This window comes from Rhyacophila brunnea, unplaced genomic scaffold, assembly GCF_057557595.1.
Source record: "Rhyacophila brunnea isolate RB1 unplaced genomic scaffold, BYU_Rbru_1.0 scaffold_21, whole genome shotgun sequence".
NCBI lineage: Eukaryota > Metazoa > Arthropoda > Insecta > Trichoptera > Rhyacophilidae > Rhyacophila > Rhyacophila brunnea.
The window spans coordinates 24,109,407-24,130,668 of record NW_028232871.1 but is presented as its reverse complement, the minus strand read 5'-3'; the positions used below and the strand labels follow the sequence as shown (position 1 = coordinate 24,130,668).

General features: G+C 34.7%; 1 protein-coding gene across 1 annotated transcript in view; it reads right to left on the bottom strand.

Annotated features, from left to right (window-relative positions):
• Positions 1-17,114, bottom strand: part of Unc-76 (fasciculation and elongation protein Unc-76) — a 172,020-nt gene extending 154,906 nt beyond the window's left edge. Inside the window, exon 1 of the mRNA XM_085948704.1 lies at positions 16,636-17,114. Coding sequence (XP_085804830.1) covers positions 16,636-17,072 — 437 coding nt within the window. The 5' untranslated portion in view covers positions 17,073-17,114. The remainder of the gene's footprint in view (positions 1-16,635) is intronic.
• Between the last annotated feature and the right edge of the window lie 4,148 nt (positions 17,115-21,262).

Here is a 21,262-nt window from a genome sequence, read left to right as displayed (position 1 = left end):
ATTTAAAAAAAAGGAAACCACACCTGTAAGAAAGTTCAATATCCTTGTTTTCAGGCAGTGCTATGTTACAACTTAATACTTTGATCTCATTTGAGCGGACCATGCTGCGTGGTACAGTCGAATCCTGCAATGACACGCAATTGGGGTGGAGACAGACAAGTAGGTATACTTTGTACGAGTCTCCACACAACGCAGAGTACATCAAATTGGACCGCCTTATATGGCTGGGCCTTACATTCTGGAAACCAGAACTGGCCAACCATATATAAGATGGAGAGATAGTTTCGAGTAAGAGTTGAAAACGTTTAGTGCGAAACTATTTAAATCAAAAATGTATCCCTTTTATATGGTACCTACATATATGTTTATGCTATAAAAATTAAATAAGTACCTACTTACAAGCTCCCTCGGCATATTATATTATTACGGAGTTAATGTAACTCAAAATGTGTAAATATTTTAACAGGTTTATACGAGGATTGGTTATAACTTGGCAGACATTCGCACCACCCTTAATTAGAGGGAAAATATAGAAATCCAAAAATTACGAGTATTGCAACGTGGCATGGAAAGAGGCATAACGCGGAAAGATCACAAAATAAACCAATGTACTTATAAGGAAACAGACAAGAGTATCTACATGGTGTGATATAGGTCGATAAGCAGATGCAATGACAATAGGCTGGCATGTTGCTCTGCTCGGCGAGTGAACAACCATCATAACCATCAACCAACCCAAGAGCACTAACGTCCACAATGACCACCTAAAACCCGCCGGGTAGACGAATTCACAAAATTTGGTGGATGTACGTGGCAGCGAAGAAGTAGGAACCGAGAAAAGTGCTGGGAGCTAGGGGAGGCCTTCATCCAGTAGTGGATCGGCTCTGGCTGACGATGATGATGAAGTATAATAAATGTATGTATAATAATGGTAAATGACTAAAATTGCGACTGACTGGACATATCAAACCCAAGAGGCACTAAAATATGAAATACTATGGGAGCTACAGGATATAGGTATTCATCCATCATTGTACTGACAACGGCTTCTGATTCTGGCCCGGTGCATTTAGATTTACTTACATATTATATATATACATATATATATACAAAGATTTATCTGTGGATAAATAAATAAATAACCACAACAAGAATGCAGCCTTCACTTCGAAGTGTGATATTGCGGGTCTATGTTTATTGGTGGGCAGGTAAATTTGGACAATTCACAGGTAAACTAAAACTGTGTTTAACTTCCAAATAAGCATTAATATAACATAAAAACGGTCCACATTATTTAACCGACACACGGTATTCGATACCTGTTTTCATTTTACGCTTTGGGTTCATCGGAATCCAGGATTTTTTTAAGTGTTATAGCAGCATTTTACAACATTTGCTTAACTTAGAATTGGGAATAATAATTTTATTTCTTACAATGATCCATATAAATAAATTCTTCTCTCTTTACTAACCATTGGAAATATTGCATTTAAGATTTAAATCTAGATGTTTAATAAAAATGTACACTTTATATTCTGTTATAGGTACATCCCCATTTTCTACCATAAATAATCGTATATAGGTATTAAAAATAGTACACTAGTACCTACGTATCAATAACGATACTTTATTTCGTTACTATATCGATATCAGATAATGGTACATTTTCATTCGATATGACCGCCCTAGTTGTAGTTGTAGGTAATAAATAGTATATTATAAACTACGGAGGTACATAATGTATAACCATGCGCCCGCGATGGCTGAATTGTAACGTGTCAGCTTATAAAATGGTGGATCTCGGGTTCGTGTACCGAGTCTGGAAAACTACCATATTGTTCTGTTTTTAATGTCCGTACATATGCAAACATAAACAAGGTCCAATATATTATAATATTACTTGGTTAGAATTCAAATATGATCGACAATATAAAACTCCTATAAATAAGCGACAACATTGAAAAAATATTAAATATATAGCCATAAACCAGGCGGTCCTCATAGTCCTCCGGGTGCTCCGAATGCGAATCCCAGTGAAGTGATAATACATGTATGTGATTTCCTGCATGAGTGTTCATGTGATACACTTCTACTACTGCAATACTCTTTCGCTACACTACTGTCATTGGGCCGCATGACATATTGTAGTGTTTCTTGAGTCCATGAATTTTGCCGGAATCGGCTATGAAAATTGTCGCTGTTCCCAAATGACTTCCGGTAAACAGACTCAATTATTCTTGTACTTATATAAAATTCCAAAGAAAAATCAATTGCATTACAGTTTTTTTTTTTAAATAAATAATGAAGACATTTTCAATTGTATACTTTTTTACACAACTACAATAGGTATGCACCTACATTCGATTGCATAATATTATTATAATTCGTATACCAAAAACCCGTATTGTAATTCATGCTGTAACCATACGTCTGACTATTCAATAGCCCATTAAAAAAAATAAAAACTATTATTTTTTTTAAAAAGAAGTAGGTAATATACATTCACAATAATTAACCACGTTCACGGTGCTTTCTGTACACTGTATAGTGTATACCCACCTACTTGTATGTATTTAATTAAAAATTCAATTGACTATAAACAATAATACGCCGTAATTAAAATTGTCTATGATTTTATCGTTCTCGGTTCGAAATTTGAATACATTATTCAGAAGAATTGATAATTAACTTTCGGTTCACTTTATGGCCAAGCATTTAACTGCGAGGCTAATCTCGTACATAAATAATGCTCGGAATTGGATAATCATATCTGAAACGTGAAAGAAAGTGGTAACGCTGTTAAGATATTGACACAAATCACGATTTTGAAAGGATAAACCCCCAGAGAGAGTATGTTAAGTTAGAGCATGCGTGTTAAAAGCAATAGTGTATGTACTATGAAATTTATCTACAAATTGAATAATGACATGATAATTATGATAGAACAGGCATCTCCAACTTCAAGTAGACTGATCTATTTATTATCCAGTATGTTTTCAACTTAGCGTTTTTCCTACCAGATGTAACATTTTTGAGTAGTTTGCAAAATTCGCATAAAAAATAACATTTCATAAAAAGAAAGAATATCAACCAGATTCATTTGAAAATTAATATGCGCTCCTTTTGTACACAATAAAATAAAATGTATAGGTATACAATATTTAAGTGATAACCAAAATTTGTACACGCATTTATTAGTTGTGATTAATTGTGAAACAATACATTTTTCTTAAATCTTGATTAATTATTATTAATTTTGAGAAAATCTAGTAGGTATCTATTTTGATGTCATCTAGCTTATTATCCTGTCATATCTAATATATTTTTATGAATAACAATTGGCAACACTGTCTACCACACTCTTTCATTACGAATTAAACAAAAACACACACCTTTCACCAGCACAATGAAATACTTACTAAATTTCACATTTATATCGTCGTTAGGACACCATTGCACTTATCGTCACACTATGCCCATAGGTACTGTGTGCAGTCTTGAATGTATAATATGTAAAATTCCCTATATGTAAAATATTTTTTTTATTTGAAGAGCCTACTGCGCGACGGTAAATAACGGGAAATCCCGTCTTCTCTTTCTTACTACTGAGGCAGTCCGTGAATGATGCAATACGAATCAAGTGATACCACGAGGAAATACTTCCCTTCAAAATCTAAACGAAATCATATTTGTATTTTAATTTCAAATGTACACGATTTTTTACATTTTCACGGAAAAATTTTCAATTAAGTGCGACCGACCAAAATACATACGGCGATCGACGCATTGGGAACGCCTGTTATAGAAGATTAACTCATTCTCTCTCCACGAGATCATTATTGAAAATTTAAAAAGCTTTTTGGTAGATACGTGAACATGAACTATCCAGCAATGTATATTATGTAAGTTTTGTAAAGGTAACTATCTATTTATAAATGTGTAAATAGGTATGTTACCACTGCTGCCCGAGAACAGTGGCGAAGGGTGGATGTAAGCTGTTAAGATCCGACATAAATAGTGAACACTACATTTTGTCAGTCAAACATATTTGTTTTCATTGCAGTAAGACTACAAATTCCAGATAGTATTAGTTTGTTTTTAAACTTCAATGAAACCCTGCGTAACCAAGCCAGTTATTTATCTATAAAATAACTAAAATTAAGTCATTAAACTATACATGCTTTTGGGTATAATAATATTTCATCTATTATCGTTTAGTTTAGGCAGGAGGGTAACATGATTTTTTTCAACTAACAAACACCATCTTCGATTTGTATTTTTAGTTCAATAAAAACAAATAAGTATGACTGATTAAGTTTAGTGTGCACTAGTTATGTGGAATGTTAACAGCCTACCTCCAACCTTCACCACTGGCCTGTTGTAGTGTTAAAAAGAAGAAAGAAAAAAAATCACCTGAATTTGTCCATTCCTTCATACATACAAATAAGTATGATTGCAAATAAGCATAATATTATGGACTTTTTCGAACAAACATTGACATGAATTTTGATCAACAGTTTACGAAGGAACTGTGTTCATACATTACATTACGTTCAATTTCCGGACACGCTAAATTTCGCCAGCTTAATACCACATTAATATTTGAAAGATCAGACCATTTAGGAGGGTCAACGTCCCCTCCCTATTGTGGAAGATTAAAAATAAAATATCCACTACTATCGATAAACGTCGTATCGTAGGTACTTATTATTAACCTATTCGCATATGTTAGCAGTTAGTGTGTGCCCACCTAAGCTGACGCGTAGTAGAGGTAGCGTACGAAATATTGATTGCGAGAGCAAACCTACCCCTTACATTTATTGCGGGGGGTGAGAGGGTGGATTTTGACGCGCATGCGCCCCACTATTGGATAACTCTGAGATAAACTCCCAATGACAGATCTATACACTGGGAGATTTGCTAAGCGGACACTCAGCGAACACAAAAATAATTAATAGTAGCTAAATGGGTTGCCTTCTGGATGATTAAATTTCGAGTGTGGAGAAATATGTGATAACACGTGTTAAAAATGTTGCCATCTTTTTCAATGCTGATTATAAGTACAAAGGCGTAAAAATTATAGTATTTCTGTAAAAAATATAGTACTTACAGGAACATTTTTCGTCTTGAATCATTTAAAATTATAGAATTTTGGCATATTTGGCGTAAAATTATAGTATTTTACATTTTTAGCGGAATCAAAATGATAGTATTGTACTATAATTATAGTACGGTTGGCAACACTGGTACCAGTGTTGTGCGGTGATTTTTCTCGTAGGTATTTTGTTGAAACCTGCTATTTATTTTAATACATATTATATACTTAGAGTTATGCAATGAAAAAGTATGTGGTGTTGCAGCAAGGTAGATCCGATGTATTTTTTTTTTTAAATAATTACGTAATAATAAATTAAAATGTACGTAAAATAAACGATTGCACAATAAACACCTGTTTGATATTATGCATTAGTTCGTCACGTAAACGAAACGCGCATTCAATTTTGGAAATATTTGAGGACATTTTTTGAGGAAACTTTTTTGACCTGAGCGTCATAAAGTAATTAAACAAACCCTGCTCCAAAACCTTGGTTCATGGCGACTGGCATTCACATTAATCTGTCCTGTCCGGAAACTTCATTGAATAGCAAAAAGAAACACAGGGTTTCGTGACACTTGGTTATAAACTTTTTTTAAAAGCTAACTCAAACGAAACATGAAAAGCTAGCGTCGAAATATTGATGAAATAAAATTATTTTTATCATAAATAAATCCGTAAGTGTGTGGTCATAAAATTGGGGTTGGCAAGGAGAAAACAAATAGTATGGAGGAAGAAAACAAAGCGACGTCCGACGTAAACAGACTCGCGGAGAGAGAGATGACAGAATGATAACATGACAGATGGGTAGAGAATAAAAAAACCGTGACAGAAGATTTCTGTCTTCAATATTGAACGATCGCCTTTTTAGTTACAGATTTCTTTTGTCATCCCTCACCTTAATAAAGCAAATTGATTCTAAATTGAGTATTTGGTTATGTTAAACGGTTTTTTAAACGAGGATCAGTCGTTCGTTTCTCACTTGATATATTATAATAAATTTAGTCCAGGTATATCACTTGATTCGTATTGCATCACAGCACAGGCTGCCGCGGGAGTGAGAGAAAGAGAAGATGTTAATCTCCGCGCTTTAAACTGATGCGTAGTTCCCTTTACCATCATGCAGTAGGCTCATTGTACAATACGAGTATAGTTTGACAATTAATGCAATGTTTGCCCAAAATAAGACGAAAACTTATCATTTTCACGAATAATGTGAAACTTTGTGTTTCTTTACTGTGGTGAAAGACATGTGTCGTCAACCAAATATAATATGTTTGTTGTAGAATTACAATGGGAGAATGTGGTCAGATAGTCCAATGCCAGTTTTGAGACTGGATAGCATATTATCACAGCCTACTTGAAGCCAATTGGACATGCCTGATATATACCTACCTAGCATCAACATTAAAATATACTTAATTAACCGTAGAAACCTCCGATATAACATGAGCATAATATTATGTTCTGTTCATGTGCACAACCACGTTGGTCTAGTTCAGGGGTAGGCAAACCACGGCTCGCGAGCCGCATGTGGCTCTTTGGGTATTGGCGTGCGGCTCTTTGCCAAATTTTTCTCCATTTGATATTGATACGAGCACTTTTGAAAAACAATTTTATTGGTAAATCCACCAAGCAAATAGTTATGGAGCTCAAAATTTGTAGGTCTTGCCACCAAAACTGAGGATTTGGAGAGAGAAAAATGCAATGGGGCGCTCTAAAAGATCTACATAAAGTAGATACTACGATTTTTAATACATATTATGGAATAGCTTTCCGAACTCATATTCGAGTTTACATAATAATATGTATGTGAACAATCATTTTCAAACATGAACAATATAAATAGCATTTAGAGAAGCCAAATAACCGATGAGAATTTTTGGAGTCGCGCCTGAAATTAAAAACTACAAGCTACATACCAAACATACACACTCTCCAAAGAAATGCAAGGAAGGTCATTGTTCACATTAGTTTTGAGAAATGCGTAAAAAATGTATGTAATTCATATTCTGTAAAAATTATATTTATAATGTCAACTATGTAATTATTTCATTTAAATACATCATATTTATAAAAATATACTTATGGCTCTCGAAATTTTTTTAACCGTTGTGCCACTCATATTTGGCTCTTTTGGTTCAAAAGTTTGCCGACCCCTGGTCTAGTTGGTAGAACTAGTTTATCAATGTGTATTAAATTTGATTCAGTGCAAGGACCCAATTGATTGGATGAATGGCTAACATTGCTTGCAATAAGAGTCTGTTAATAAATTCTCCACTCTGTGGAGGGCTATATGCTCCGCTTATGAGCGACCATGGTAAGTTACTTTTACTTACTTAAAAATCTAGGAGCAAGTGGGATTCGAACATGCATAATTCGCTTTCTAATGACTGCGCTACCATTAAGCTATGCTATAGAATATTACAGATAGACGCAAGTATCCTCTTTGTGGGTTTTGCCCAATACATAATATTTTTATCTGAGGAGGTTTCAAATTCTGTCAACAGATTGATACTATATAATATTATTAATAATAAGTAGTCACTCGACCAAAGAGAAAATGTCTATATAATGGATAAGGGACAAACCAAGTGTCAGTACTTTCATTTCCAATATTGAATAGGGTTTTGTTTGTATTTTCTTATTTCATCCCTTTTTAAGGGGGTGGGGTGGAAGCATCATCGTACACACCAACGTATTGAATAAATAATAAATGAATCTAAATAAACCTTTCTTCCTTTCTTACATTTACTCTAATGAATATTTTAAATTGACATTTGAAGAAAATCTTTATTAGACACAGGTGACATGGTTTTTAACACAATTCAATCTACTCCAGACGTAGCATATTGAACCTACAACGTAAAGATATCTTAACTGGGTGTTTTCGGTGATTTATAATAATGAAAACAAGGGGCAGAACATTAGAAGATCACAAGCATTCATATTTTTTGGGTAACTACTTTTATTTTTAGTAGGGTGGAGATGGGACGGGTTTAAGATAGGTAATTATGTATTGCATGTATACAACAAGCAAAATATTATCGAATAAAAACCGTTAAAAACGATAAAAAAATAAACAACCAAACAAAAAAATCCACGTTTATTAAATTGTTGACAGACAGAAATACATCATGTGACAGTAGAATAAATTATGTTCCGATTGCATGAAATACAGCAATTTAAATAACCATTGTTTCAGTTTAGCAAAAAAAAAACGTTTCTCGGTTTGTAAATGAACAGAGTGTATAAATGTGGATCTATATACATCATTGATATACTACTGGATGAATCATATACTTCTTAAGAGGGGGCTCAAGAGAAGGAGATTGAAATATAATCTAGTATCAAAAGGACATCGGCGTCGTTAGGACGTTAATTTAAATCGATATTTTCGCAAAAATCACTAATCATCGGAGATTTTATTTAAAAAAAAAAAAAATATTATTGGTATTGTCGGCCATCTTACACATTATTATTTGATAAACAACTGCACGTGTCCGCCGATCAGAAAACAGGGCTGTCAAAATATTATATGGATTAAATATTTTTAAAATGTTAATTTCGTCATAGTTTTTAATCAAACCTGTAAGTACATACTGATAACTTGGGTGGATATCGTAGCAAACATACTATTGATATATCTACGGGTATATTATTATTATTATTACCTAATTCAAATTGAGCATAGGTTGATACTCAAATACTATTATAGTATGTTTATGATTTCGAGAAAATAATACGATGGTATATAATCTATATCAATTATTTGAAAACATTACATTTGCACATGTATAATATAGTGAAAAGGTCAGATACCTGTTTAATTTGCAAGATAACATCAAAATTTGTATATACTTACCTAAATGAAGAATGACATTTATGAGTGAGCACGGCTCAAAGCTAGGAAAATGTGTTTTTTTCAATTTGAAAATATTTTAATTGTGTATTATTTTATTACAGATTCATAATACATTATATAACTAATAGAACATACTGTTTTTTTCTATGAATAAAAAAGACTGGAAGGAACATATGTCAAACACAGTGTCACTGCAATCAAGAAAGACCGGAAAATATGGCCAACAATGCATGATACACAAACATAAAATACACAAAATTACCTATTTAAGTTTACCGCACACGTGCAGACCACGCGATATTTGTTTACGCAGTCGTCGCTTTCCAAAATGGCGAATTTGGTTGCCAGTTTTTATGGCGATGAATCAGTATGTTCCTTCCTGTCTTTTTTTATTCGTAGGTTTGTTTACTATGTACACCAAGAAATTTCCATTTATAAAATCGGAAATGAGTTTTGGAATATAATGCAACTAAAACTGGAAAAATTCTATCATGGGTGTTTACTTCTTGAATTAGTTGACCCCAGAAACAACAGATCCATTCCACTACGTGAACCACAGTGGATATTATGCCGGGTCCACATTGGCAACATGTCGCCGGCAACCTCGTTAAATTTTACGATAAGTATGATAATTATCGTAAAAGTTCTTAAGCCATTATGATAATTATCGTAAAATTTATCGAGGTTGTCGCGCGACATGTTGCCAGTGTGGACCCGGCATTAGATGCACAAAACTTGAATAAAATATATTATAAATAAAATTTAAAAAGTATAATTGCGTCGACAGCCCTGGCGTCGCCCGCCAGTCGGATGGACTAATAAAAAAATAGTGTCTAGTGACTGTATGTTAATAATTATTTTTAGGCACTCATGATATAAATTATTTCGACAATTGGCTTTACATACAATAATGCTTCTTCCTACCACTTGTTTTACTAGTATAAAAGTGAAGTTGCGCAGCCAATAAAAAGTCACTTTCTTTTTATAATAGGCAGACACTATATTCTACGTTTTAAAAATATGCATTAGAATTAAACAATACCTATTATTTTTAATACGTAGGTCCTAAACATTACAAATAAACACTATTCATTAGTAATGTTTTTTGGATAGCACATGAAATAAAAATGTAGGTAGATATGTATGTCAACATCCTTCGTATATTTAGTTCTCGGACAATTTCAGGTTAAAAAGTTATTAATATATTATTAAGTTTATATCGTGGCTAACACATAATCAAAAAAGTTATCATATCCATCATATCAGTTGCAATACTTCACACCAAAGAACTGATAAACATATTGAATTTAGTAACATTTATTAGAAAGTACTATGTTTTGGTCACCCCATAGCTTCACTTCACAAGCTTCACTTGGAGGGAGTTTATTGAGACAAACATTGGCGGCAACCTTTTTATATTAACTAGTAGACCAGTTATTATGGACCACATGTAAAAAAATCATATTTTCAATTCTCAAGGCCGATTCTGTAGAGCTTCCCCTTAAAATGACGCCCGATTTTCAGCGACTCGGCCAGTGTTAAAACTTACTGTTTTAATATCAGCGGACTTAACTCGATATAAGCTCACTTAATATTTGTCTCGAAAACGACCTGGCAATGATTATGAATACGCCCGATCTAGCTTGCATCGTACTCTAAGTAATAGCCAGCGCATGACGACTTACTCTGTCCGCTCAGACATGAATTTTTGGTAGCTTGCAAGCTTTGGGTTGCAGACACCCTTAGGGTCACTATTCCAAGAACGCAAATTTAGTTTTACAGCCAGGGCAATACGGGTGAAATTCGGGAATCCATGTTAACTGTCTTAACGCATTATACCTACAAGGAAATATTATAAGACGATATTCGTAATATCTTCTTTTGCGGTACATTTTTAAAATGACAATTGTATGGGAACTCCTCATCTAGTAGTATATCAATGATATCTATAGTCTTTGACCAGAGGTTAACCCTGAACGTTAAGGGAACGTGCCATCATAAACCAGAGGCTGACGAGTTGTGACTGTATCGGCATATGACGAGACTTTCCCGGTGCTAATCTCATCACCATGGAAACGTTTTAAGAAAGTCAATACATACATTACCAGTGTGAGGAGATCTAACAACTACAGTCATAAACTACGCCAACCATGCATAGAAGGAGGCACCAACAATAGATTAGTGATATTCTTCTTGCCTTGGTGCCGTAATATCATAGTCTTGTTGAGGAAATCCGGAATCCCCGGTTGGTGAATATTTATAATTGCCATTATTATGTCAACATTGTAAGCCTAATCATAAGTATTTAGCTACTTCAATATGGCATGGCGTAACGGTACTGGATTTATTACGCATGATATCAGTGGTGGAACTACATCATACAAGAGTCGGGAGGGGCATGGGACCCTATTTTTACAAGGTGTTCGACAAGGGTGCATACCCTCGCCTAAAATTTGAATTGCTTTTTTGGGAGATGTGGTATTGGAGGCAGTGTCCGGTACGCAGGTCAGTATCACAGTTCATCGTCGTATCGGAAATAGATGGCCGTATAGTAACGTCATAAAAACCGCCGGAATACAGGGGAACGACGGAAGTAAATAGGTATAAGTAAATTAGAAATACAACCATATCATAAAATACTGGTAAGTGCTCGTAAGTATCAAGTCGTACACACCTATCAAATGCCTAATAATAATGACAGCGTTATTATCAGATATTTGATAAAATGTTCTTATTGAATCTAATAAAATAGTAACATTCTGTCTATAATGCTCCAAGAACAACGAGTTAATTTTAATATTTCTCTTTCTTAAAAGACAGCTCACGGTGAACTGTGCTACGCCGAAATGTATCTAATACGTACAATTTACATGTACCTAACCGTTGGAAGCGCAAAAGTACGTCCTGAGTGGCAGCGTTCGGCACAGCGTTGAGCGTTTTGCGCAACTCAAACGTATAACCGTGTGTGCAAATGTTCGTAGACAATGTCTTTTTTTGGTTATACGTTTATACGGTTATACGTTTGAGTTGCGCAAAACGCTCAACGCTGCGCCGAACGCTGGCACTGAGTGTGAGGCCTCACACTTGAATATCTCCGTTCTGAAAGACATAAACGTGAAACACAAACGCTGTAAATATCTATCTCCAAAAAATTCTGCAGATCTTTGGCCACATATCCAGAAGGGAAAACAATGATTTTTAAAAGGTTATCGTCAGAGACATCGAAGATCGACACAGAGGGAGATCGCCTACCTATAGCTACACAAGTGAAGGACGCTGGTGGTCCCTGAACACAGTCAGCTATGCGGAGGACGGAATGCGGGGATCGCTCGATCGCAAGTTGAGTAAATCGACGTGAATTCCACATAACTGTTGTCTGTAAATGAGGTCATGCTTTCAAATGATACATTACTACGATTTTAAAGCGAAAAATGACTCTTTATGTTTAGATAGGTATAAGGTTTGAAGTCCGGTGAAAAAATTAAAACATTAAGATCATTGTTTACACAAAAGTTCAAGCAGTAACACACAAAATACCCAGTGACATGTCTTAATCCTGGTTCATGAATAATTAATTATGGATGTGATAACGTGAAATATGTTCCTAAGTAATTTTCACCGATATGTAACGTATTACTTACTATTTTACAGTTATTTTTTAACTTTGATAATTTTTGCAGGGGGAGGCAGAACTTCAAGTGCTGCCACTGCATGGCATAAAGTTGTTTTTATATACAATCAGCAAATGTCAGTCATCACTGACGAGATAACTGTTTTTTTTTGCCGTGTGAAAGTAGCAGTATGCTCTGTGTAATGTTTATAATGATGACTAAAATGAAATGACTAACAATGTTGTATGCATGTACCTACCAGAATATGATACTCTAGCAGTGTCTCTAAGAAAATAATATGAGATAGTACTTTTATCATGGTTCATTAGATTTTTTGTGCCTACGTACAATCTCCAGCTGTGTGATTTCACTGTGCAAACAATAACACAGAAAGAATTTTTGCGATAACGTTTTTAAGCATACATTCTTTTGTAATTATAATATGTGGGCGTCGCCAATGGATTAAAATGTGAATGTTAAAAATGTATGTAGTACCGATTTAACATAAAATTAATAATAATATTCATTTGAATATGTAACCTAAATGTAAACGTAATATAAAATTTATTTAGACCAGCCTTTCCAGGTGATTCCGTGACGTTGGTTTTATGTTAGTTAGTTATGTTATGATACTAAGTATATGGTCAGCACACGCGATCAGGTACCGTTGCAGAATATAGACATAGGACAGCATGCATATGAAGGGGTGGACAAGTTCATGTATCTCAGATCCAGCCTAAATACCCAAAATAAGACAGCAGAGCAGATAAAAATCCGCCTTATATCCGGGAATAAATGCTGGCATGCCTGCAAGCGACTGGTGGGGTCGAAAATTCTAGACCGAAGAAGTAAACTTCAATTATATAAAACAATTATAAGGCCAGTGGTCACTTATGGCTGTGAGACTTGGTGCTTAACTCAAAACGAGGAAAATAAATTAGCTGTCTTTTAACGCAAAATACTCCGCAAAATCTTTGGACCCACTTTGGAAAATGGGAACTACAGAATAAAAATGAACCATGAGTTGGAAGAGCTGATTAAACAGCAAACAATCATGGGCGGGACATGTGGAGAGAATGCTTGAAGTTAGAGCGTCAAGGATCATGACGAAGTGGCTACCCCAACGGAAGAGACCCAGAGGCCGACCAAGAAGGAGATGGGCTGACGCCGTAGAAGTGGACTGGCTTCATATAGGAACACCCGGTAACAGGAGAAGTGTGGCGAGAGACCGGAGTGAGTGGAGAGCGGTTGTGGAGGAGGCCAAATCCCACCCCGGGATTTAGCGCCGTAGAAGAAGAAGAAGTAGTTATGTTATGAATTTGATTAAGGGGGTTGAAGATCTCTATAAGCTCGTGGCTGCTCAAGCTGCTGCTAAACAACACACCTAAAATTCTGCTATACGAAGGGGTCAATGTTACTTATATATTTTGTTAGAAGTATACCTACTATTACGGTCTGCATAATTTTAAAATTACATAATATGACAATGTATATCAATACTAACGACCGAAGGTACTTGATGGAATTTGAATTGAAATTCTAATGGATTTAATTTTTGTACTATTCCATTTGACTCGTTTTTTGCAACCCGGGGTTTGCCTTTCAGTATCTTCAGGCGCTGGAAACCCGGGTCGCAAAAAACGACTCAAATGGAATAGTACAAAACTTAAATCCATTAGAATTTACATAATTATGTATTGTGAAGATATGTGTAATTATCGCTAGGCTCAGCTTTTGCATTCAGAGAATCCGGTGTGAACATAAAGTAAAGTCCTCGTTATAATGTTTGAATTAAGTATGCACCCATAGAGTTGGTGACATATTTTCTGTACTATTATTTGACATTTCGTGGTCATCCAAAAATTTATATATTGCAGACATATTTACAAAAATAATTACAAGATAAAAAGAACTTTTTATATACCGCGGTTTTAAATTTTCTGTTGAATCATATAAACTTGACAATTCTATGTATTAATAATTTAGGACAAATAAGGCAATTAGTTGTCAACAAATCATTTTTTTGCTATTTTGCAACAAACAAATAATATAGAATACTGAAATGTCATTTTGATTTCCATAGTAATGCACGCATATATTAATAATTCAGTTGCTAGGACCACCCCCTTAGCAACCAATAATAGTGGATTGGATTACGGATTTCTTCCGAAATAACTTTTCATACAAAACAGAATTAAGTGAAAATGAATTCAATTCTACTTAAAGATGGCTAAAAGTATTAAAAGAATGCATTGGCATCGTGTTCTGATATATTCTAAAAGTTTCAAATGTCTATGGTAGCTAGTCGGGAAGTTTGTTAAAAATCGATTGCAAGATTTGTACTGGATAAACAACCACCGGACAAACAAGAATACGAGCTAAGAAAAACGGTGTTAATAAGCGAACTGTGTTAAAAAAAATATTGAGATAAAATATTTCCATTATCTCGTACGTTGCACTGTTGGGTTTGAGTTGTGGGAGAATAATAAAAAGACTCTTCGAATACTTTGGTACTTATTTGAAGAAGACGAAGAAGAAATTTGAAGTGAGAAGAAAATATGTCGCCTGCGTCGCATTTTTTGTGTTATGTTGTAGGTAAGTAGGTATATCATAATATCATACAATAAGTATATAAAAGGGTTCCGCGGGTGAAATTAATTGGGATATTGTTTTAGAGACAAGAATTATTGATCAACACTCAACAGTATTCTACGTACCTACTGTAAACTGTAGAAGTGTAGAAGATGACGCCGCATTTCGTGGCGTTAAAGGACATAAAGCTATAAATAGGTTTTGTTGAATCTTCAAAATCCGTCTGCATAATTAAAAACCTGAGCATCTAGAAGCAATTACCTACGCTTTTATGAAATGTACCTCTACGGACTTATGTATTATTTATTTGATTAATGACAATATTCTCAAAGATGCTGCAACCTCTATCATGACGGGGTGGGGTTAACAAAATCTAGCAGATGCAAATGACTTTTACCACACGTTTACCGCGACCGCGGAATACTACACTTTTTTAGTGTACATTCCTCATACCCATACACTTTGGGTCTACCAATAAACTCTGACTAAAATCTGATCTGCAGGCATACGTAAGTTATTGCGATCTGTTGCATCCACAAAAGTGGTCAGCGAATGCGCGTGGCTTAACTGTTATAATTATTATGATTGTTAGTGTCCGTTTTTGTCGTCCGTGATATCTTGACATGCCGGGTCAGAATATTAAAGCAAACATTGGATCTCAGATGGACAGAGCTCCAAATGTATTCCTCTGGTACAGGCTTTGCGTCGTAGAACACCGAGAGAAATGGGAACAAATCTTTAAGAAAGCTATTCGACAGCCAAATCATCCGGTGATGAGGTCCGGACAAAGAAGTAATAGTCCATTCGCTTAAAAAATTTGTATTTTTTGTTTCTGGGGGGTCCTGACGCGAAACCCCTCTCTTTGTGTCTGCACCTGGGGTGCGAGGACTGAACTAATGCAAGTTCACCTTTGACCAGGTTGAATGAATCGACTTTGAAGTAAAATAATACATTAGTAAATTCTACATAATATCTGTTTTCAATATTCTGTAAATGAGCTCTTTGAGGTGACACTTCATTACTATTCCACGAAATAATATGTACATATTACTAATATGTTTAGCATGAGCTAGTAAAGTTGTTAATAGGTATTTGTTATTAATGTTATTATAAACAAAACTAACAATGATAGAACGTGACAGTCCTGCTCACTCCTAATTAACAAAACAAATAATAACTCTCGTGAATTGGCAATTATTTCTTTATTGATTACTATTATGTAATATTATAGTATAAAGTGTATACACACTCAAATCCAATAAAAAACATTGAAAACCTACTCAAAAGGAAGGTGTAACCGCAAAATTTGAAGCTGTCACATTGGTTTTATATTTGCCTGAATAAATAGGCAGACGATTTACATAACATAATGAGCGTCTAATAATAATATACAATGGACATAGACAAGTTTATTTTTTAAATATACTCTTGTTATTAAAGGCGTTTTGTGTGAAAAATATTAAAATACTCACTGGCATTCGTTCATAATTTCCTCCTGCGTGCGCACTTGCACCGGGGCAAGCTGCTCCACAGACTCCTCGTAATTTCCAAAACACTTGGTAATCTTGTCATCGAACGTGTTGACCAGGTCCTCGAGAGAACCCGAGAAGGTCTCGTTGAAGTTGTCAGTCACGACTGACGCATTGTCAGCGCGAATCTTTAACCCGCTGTTATCATTCTTGTCAACATTAGCACATTCATCATCCAAAATATTAGAATCACTCGTAATTATAACATCACTGCTGCGATCTTTGAGGTTTTTAATGTTGTTTAAATTGAGCGCGTCGATGTTATTGTCGTTTATCGTCTTCGATTGGAATTCAACGGAGCCCCAATCGTCGGTCTCCTCGAATTGGGCTAGAGGCGCTTCGAATTTCAACTCGGCCATTTTGTTCGCGATATCCCTCATGTTCACGAGGCGACCGGCGCGAAAGAGAGCCGCGCGAAGACTGACATTTTATAATCGCGAGAGCTTTGTGCACAACCGCGCAAGGACTATTTTCCTTTGCGATTATTATAATATGGATCACGGAGAAAGCTCCAATGCGCAGGAGCTTATATTTCGTTCTAAATAACTTTCAACTGGACGTGCCGGGATCGATATAATTTTGCACATGCAATCATCAGCGCATTTTCAATGTAAAAATATTATAACACTTCACGCTGGAAACGCCTAATTCTAGATTGAATATTACATTATATTACAAATTGTAAGTATTACATTTCGCCGTAGGACAGTTCACCGCGAGCTGTCTTGCCGAAAAGAGATGACCGTAAACCTAGGGACGGCAACTTATATGAAAGTATGGTGAGGCAGGCTGGTAATCAAGTTATGGTAGCACTTCAACGTGCGTCACATTGACGTTCAGTTTGCATTGGTAAATCAACGTGGAAGGTTCACCTGAGCTAGGTAATATTCAGTAAAAATGGTTGTGTGTAGTGTGTTAAATTGTAAAAACGACAGTAATGAAAAGAATAAACGCTTAGGAGCCGTGACGTATCACAAATGAGTAAGTATATTTAATTAATTTTATACATGTTAAAATAATAATCTAAAATAATCTCGGCTGCATAACGCATGCTTAAATTCGTTCCGAATTACTCTGTTTACATACCATTACACAGCAGTCGTGTTTGTATTGCTCAGGACCGCATTTAAGTGAACGCATTGATTATTAATATTATAATTGAATATAAGTAACACATTTTGATTGTATCGTATATTTGAGCATTGTTATATCATTGTATGCGTTGATACTTTGATATTATTCACTGTCAATTCTTCGTGGAATACCAGTACACAAGATTTTTAAAAATTGTGAATAACGTGATATATATTTATTTATTTTGTTTACAATATTAATTGATTATGAGACGTGTTTGTGTTCAGATATTTATTATCCATATACCTACCTATAGATATGTACGTACTATATATTATATAAGTTAGGAAAGGAAAGTTGTTTATATATTATATATATTGTAGGTATATTATATTGTAGTATAACTTAATTAAACCCGAATTAATTACAAATGTGTAAGTTAAACTTAATTAAGGCTGAATTAATTACAGTGATGGGATATTTGCAAGCATTTAATAATGTGTTTTCTATATCTTTATGTAAACTTTATTTTTGATTAATATAATAAGACATAATATATATTATAACCTTTTATAATTTTATTTACTTTAATTACTTTATTGCTATTATTATAATTACTTTATTACTTGTATTACTTTTGAAAGACATATAGAGTAAGTACCTAAATAACCTACTTATCTTTTCATAAATTCCCAACATTCAAATATAATTATACTAAAATCCTAACAGTGTTGTTATTTTAAACCTTCCTTCGCTGAACATTATTATATTATATGAGTACGTAGTAACTACGTTAGGTACTACGGTCAAAGAGCCAACGTAAATCCTCAGTGATGCCCTGCATTTTTTTATCGCGTCGCTTTTTCTCGTAAGTTGTCGGCTGTCGTCGACATGCTTCATTTGGTTGCATGAGTAACCCGCTTCGTTGCCTATCTATATATTTAGAACATCTATGCCGTAAACCCTCTTTGTTCGTGGATCATTGCGGGCAGTAATGTATCGATTCGGTAAGAATATTAAAACAGCTCATAACAACGCTGTCATTATTATCAGATGGCTAACAGATAAGTACGACTTGCACTTACGAGCACCTACAAGAATTTTATATAAATTATACGATAATATGATTTTATTACTAATTTACTTACCTACCTGCTTTTTCTGTCTTTCCTTTGTATTCCGGTATTTTTACGTATTTTATATTTTATCAAGTGTTTTATTTGGACACGATTTGATCTTATTAATACTATAGGGCTGTCTATTTCCAACTGTGATACGCCTAACTGCGTACGTATAAATTCCCGTACACGTTTTTGGATATAATATAATATTATAGAATCTTCCAAGTTTGTTCTGGTGGTACAAACAAAAAAAAATGGAGATTTGTAGCAGAACAAAATGTACATAATAAAATAGAAATGTTCCGAAACACTGTTATAACTTCATTTCAAACAGTTTATAATATAGTTACAAGGTACAATTCATTCATTAATTTGTTTTTCGAACCGAAGTACCTTAGTCTGGACTAAGCATACGCTTTAGATACGATAACTTTCTACATCGTGTTTTGTTGTATTATATTATAAGCTAAAGTTCTTTAAAATATAGCATATTCTAATACCTACCTGATATTATTAATATGTGGTAGGTAATTGGTATTTTGCATTTATTATCAAATTTCGTTTTCATACACAATTCAGTGTAATGTTGGCTAGGATGGCTGCATTCATTTTATCATCACTGTTGTACTTTTCGAGAAATGTCAAATATTGCCACGAAAGAGATAACGCTATGCAAAGCTTTGCATGCTAAAATGAGATAAGGACAAAGAAACGCAAATAAATAAAACAATAGGGTGGTTCTCAATAATATCGATTCCCAAAATACCTGTTTGTTTTTTCAAATAAAAAGGTTATTTCCAAAGAGATTGGACGGTGACAGTCTTCAATCTCTTTGGTTATTCTCAGTAGGTACCTAGGTATATAAAATTGTACCTATATTATTGTAACAATGGCGTGCTGATCGCTGAGGATTTAACTTATGCAAGTGCATCGGACTGCACCCGACACCGGTGACCAGTATAGTAAATCGACTTGCAATATTTAAATTTAAAATAGGTATGCAATGATTGTACCTACGTACATTCTACAATCTACATAGTTACATATTATTATGTATTACGATTCCAGTAAGTACCTAAAGAATGTTATTTTTTCTTTACTTTTTTTAAAAATGTTTTTAGTGTTCAAAGACAGTGACGTCTCGTGGGGTTGGGGTAGGTCATGCGTTGCATAGAGACGACATAATATAATAAAGGGCGGCCGATCACGGAACAATTAGGTACCCACAATACAACTATCACAACTTTTGAGACCAGTGCCGATTTTCAATGATTGATTCATTAGAAAGAATTAACATCATTATTTAAATAATAATCGATTCATGAAAAAACCTGTCAAAATAACTATTGCTGTGCACCCATTGTATTATAGTACCTACACATTTTATGGCAGTTTATCGCACAGGCAAAATTTTGACAAGGTTGCCTCCAAACCTGTTAACTCCACAGACCTCACCTAGGTACCTAAAAGTACGTACGCTAGGTATGCGGGCGGTACTTTGCCTAGGGATGTTACTGTTTGAAGGAGACAAAAGTGAAGCTAAAACATTCAATTTAAGCTAAACGGTTGGTTTGAAAATTTGAAATAGGTACCATGTAATAGGTATGTACTCCAAGTTAAGATCTCTGTCAGTGATACTCATTTGTTTTTATTGTTCTAAGAATACACACTGCAGATTGTGCTGGTTAGTTTTTAAAAATCAATTAAACCAGGCATGCCCAACTCGCAGCCCAAATGAAGACTTTGCGGCCCAAGGCCCAATTGAAGTTTTCAGCTTTCTATTTTGCATTATGGCATTCATTCATTCATACAATAAAAAAAATCTCGTAAATTTACCACATTTATATTATATTTTGTGATATTAGAACTTTCTTGTTGTGCTGCGTGCTAGTACCTGTTTTTGCTTATGCCGGCTCCACATACTCCGTGGTGACCGTAAAGATTTTTATTAATGAAGTCACAAAATTAATTAAAGAATTCGATACATACCAGATTCGCATTTATACGAAAGTATGAGGAAAATATTCTCAACTCCATTTAACGTTGATGTGCAATCAGCGCCTCCAAATTTACAAATGGAGTAGAACTGCAATCAAGCATAGAGTTAAAGTGCGTGTTCGAAGGGAATAAGCTTGAGGTTTATCTGAAATATATCCTCGAAGATAAATATCCAAAATTAAAACAACTGGCAATGTGCATTACAGCAGCATTTGGGACTAGGTACATATCGCTGCGAATCGTTTTTTTCTTCTTCACAGCCTAATTTCTCGTTTATCGGTCTTTTGTCTATTGCACTCGGTGTACCTACACCATGGTCTCCACATCCTGAAACGGGCCCTCAGGCTACGATATTTGGCGGCCCCCCTACCTACCGC